We start from the raw sequence: 3,538 nt of genomic DNA on the forward strand, positions 1-3,538 counted from the left end.
GGGATGTCTCACAGTGGGAAACATGGCCTTGTCCCAACTTTTTTGAGATGTGTTGTTGTCATGAAATTTAAAATCACCTAATTTTTCTCTTTAAATGATACATTTTCTCAGTTTAAACATTTGATATGTCATCTATGTTCTATTCTGAATAAAATATGGAATTTTGAAACTTCCACATCATTGCATTCCGTTTTTATTTACAATTTGTAGTTTGCCCTGGCTTTTTTGGGGTTGTATTATCTTCTGCTTCTGTTTAATAATGCTTAATAATGGACAATGTGCTGCTTTGTAAATTGTGTTTTTAAAAATGAGTATGACTTGATATTTGACACCCAGTTACTTCATTTACGATTTCAATCCAGAAGTTGACATTGTTATTTGCTGATAATGTCATCCATAAAGTTGAGACTGCATTTGAAAAGTAAATACTTTCGGTTTCCTATCCTGAACATATGGGTGGAGATTTAAATCGCTTATGTCCATGTCATTGTAGTCTCCCTGATCTGTTTTCACAGTGTGAGATACACAGAGACTGACCACAATGAGGTAAGTGCTGTCATTCTGCCTGAATACTAAACCTTCTCTTTCACTGAAAGCAAAAAGTTACCCATAAGGGTACATTTAGGTTCTACCATTAGTCTGTATTTGTAATATAATGTGAATTAATGTTACAAAAATAATTGAAGGTACATAATTGGACCTTATGAACCACTCTTGTAACATAGAGGAATGCTTTACATGTACTTTAATGATATAAATGGTTTATATTGTTTTTTTCCTGAGAATGATATTGTTTTAGTGAGTTTCATTCATGCATATGACTCAGTTATTTCTTTCTCTACCAGTTCAACACAAGACACAATTTTCAAAACCAGACTTCTTCAGCTGGAATGCCATTTTACCTGGGCTCTGAACAAAAATGATGTAGATCTCACTGACCTTCTGAACAGGCTAGAAGAACAGATTACCCTGGATCTTGGAGGGGAGACAGGAGTTGCACGCGCACACAGCTATAAGGGATTTGTGAAATTTCTTCTTGGATCCAATACTGAGGCTCTCAGCAACTTTGAGAGATCTGTAGAGCTCACTAAGTCTCATGGAAATGACTGTGACAAGTTGCTTGTTGTTGCTTATGGCGATCTTGCATGGTTATACTATCACATGGGTAATTTCACAGAGTGTGAAAGCTACTTGAATAAGCTGAGTGAGATTGAAGTAAAATATCCATCTGTCCCATATGCTGAGGTGCTTGGAGAAAAAGGATGGACATTCCTTAAGTTTTCTCGCAAATATTATGAAAGGGCTAAAGAGTGCTTCAAGAAGGCCCTGGAGCTGGAACCAGAGGAGGGTGAATGGAATAGCGGCCTTGCTACTGTTCTGTATCGGCTGGAGTATATACTCCAAGAGTCAGAGGCGTCAAATGAAACTTCAACTGAAAATTCAATTGATCTTCTTAGACGGGCCATAGCTATGAAACCAGATGATGATGTTCTTAAGGTTCTGCTTGCTCTTAGCTTGATTGCTCACAAGAAGTACAATGAGGCAGAGAGCCTAGTGGAGCAAGCCTTAGAGAGCTCTCCAGAACATCCACATGTGATTCGATATGTTGCAAAGTTTTTGCGGATTCAAGGGTCTGTGGACAGGTCTATTGCCCTCCTAAAGAGAGCATTAGAGAAAGTGTCCAATATAGCCTTTATACACCATCAGCTGGGGCTTTGCTATAAGCAAAAGATCCAGAATCTGAGGTTTGCAGGAAGCCACCACAGAACAGGTGCTGAACTTAAGCAAGCTCAAGAGGACTGCATCTCCCACTTGGAGATGGCAACCAAACTGAACTCCGGCTTCATTGCTGCTATGAGTGATCTGGCCCTCCAGTATGGGGAGAAGCAGGATATGCAGAGAGCAGAAGAAATGTTCCAGAAAACATTTCAGACAGCTAAAGAAAGAAACGAGACCTGCTGGTATGTTCATTTCTGTTATGCAGAATTCCAGCAGTACAGTATGAAATGTGAGCCTGCTGCCATCAAACACTACATTGAATGTCTGAAGATAAATCCAAATAGATCTCATGGGAAGAAAAGTGCTGAACGTCTGGAAAATATTGCAAAGAGAAGAATTGAGAACAACCCAGAGGATGGAGAGGCCTTTGGAATACTTGGAATCATTCATAAGGAACAAGGAGAAAAGCAACAAGCCATAGAGTGCTTTGAGAAAGCGCTGAGCTGTGAAGAGAATGAGGATTATCTCAGTCATCTTTGTGAACTTCAGATTTCATTACAATAATATTACAAATATCCTGTTTGATGTATATCCAATTATTTACACATTCATGAGAGTTTTATACACACACACACACACACACACACACACACACACACTATAGATAAGACATTAAGATTGCTGTTGTAATGAGTAGATCATTAGTTCAACATGTTATTAATATTAAATATAGTAATGGAAGATTTCTACTTTACTCCCTATTAATGTTTTATTATTAAAGTTTGTCCTGCACTTTGTTTTGTGAAAATCACTTTCTTTGAATAGAAATTAAAGTAATTTTAAATGAGAAACCATGACCTGTGTTGATCTCTTTCCTGCAGAATAAATACAGCCATAGATTAAATAACATATTAGATACAACTGCAACTAAATGTGTTTGTCTCATCTCATTATCTGTAGCCACTTTATCCTTCTACAGGGTTGCAGGCAAGCTGGAGCCTATCCCAGCTGACTACGGGCGAAAGGCGGGGTACACCCTGGACAAGTCGCCAGGTCATCATAGGGCTGACACATACACAACCACTCACACCTACGGTCAATTTAGAGTCACCAGTTAACCTAACCTGCATGTCTTTGGACTGTGGGGGAAACCGGAGCACCCGGAGGAAACCCACGCGGACACGGGGAGAACATGCAAACTCCACATAGAAAGGCCCTCGCCGGCCACGGGGCTCAAACCCAGACCTTCTTGCTGTGAGGCGACAGCGCTAACCACTACACCACCATGCCACCCCTAAATGTGTTTGTTTCTTCATTTTTTCCTTTTTGATTTTTTAGGCGCAAATACAGCTGTTTAAAATAATAAATAAATAAAAACTGGATAAACATGTAGACACACCTGGTTGTGGAATGTGGATGTCTAATAAAACACAACTGTCTGCCAAGTTTTACATGCTCACATATTGCACCCTCATGGCTTAATATGAGGGTAAGTCAAAAAGTTCTAAGACAAATGAAAAAAAATCTTTATGAAAATAAAGCTATTTCTCTACATATCCTCCATTTAAGTCTAAACACTTCTGCAAGTGATATTTCCATCGGAGAATTCGTTTGTATTCCTTTTTTTTAATTCTTTTGAATTCCTTTTGAAATTATAACATCTGTCTTAGAACTTTTTGACTTTGCCTCATACAAGACACTTATACAATGCATTTGGGAATGAGGAATGTGTTGAGAATGGATATACACACACATGATTAATCAGACCCTCCAGGATTTCGCGACGTTGCGATTTGCAACTTCAACGCAAATTCAACCA

General features: G+C 38.7%; 1 protein-coding gene across 1 annotated transcript; it reads left to right on the plus strand.

The window, feature by feature from the left end:
• The first annotated feature begins 463 nt into the window (after nt 1–463).
• LOC132897723 (interferon-induced protein with tetratricopeptide repeats 5-like) lies at nt 464–2,365 on the plus strand. The gene is made up of 2 exons (XM_060938950.1): nt 464–546; nt 846–2,365. The coding sequence occupies exons 1-2, from the start codon at nt 542–544 to the stop codon at nt 2,281–2,283; spliced, it is 1,443 nt and encodes a 480-aa protein (XP_060794933.1). The 5' UTR covers nt 464–541; the 3' UTR covers nt 2,284–2,365.
• Nucleotides 2,366–3,538: the final 1,173 nt, after the last annotated feature.

Source organism: Neoarius graeffei, chromosome 14 (assembly GCF_027579695.1).
Source record: "Neoarius graeffei isolate fNeoGra1 chromosome 14, fNeoGra1.pri, whole genome shotgun sequence".
NCBI lineage: Eukaryota > Metazoa > Chordata > Actinopteri > Siluriformes > Ariidae > Neoarius > Neoarius graeffei.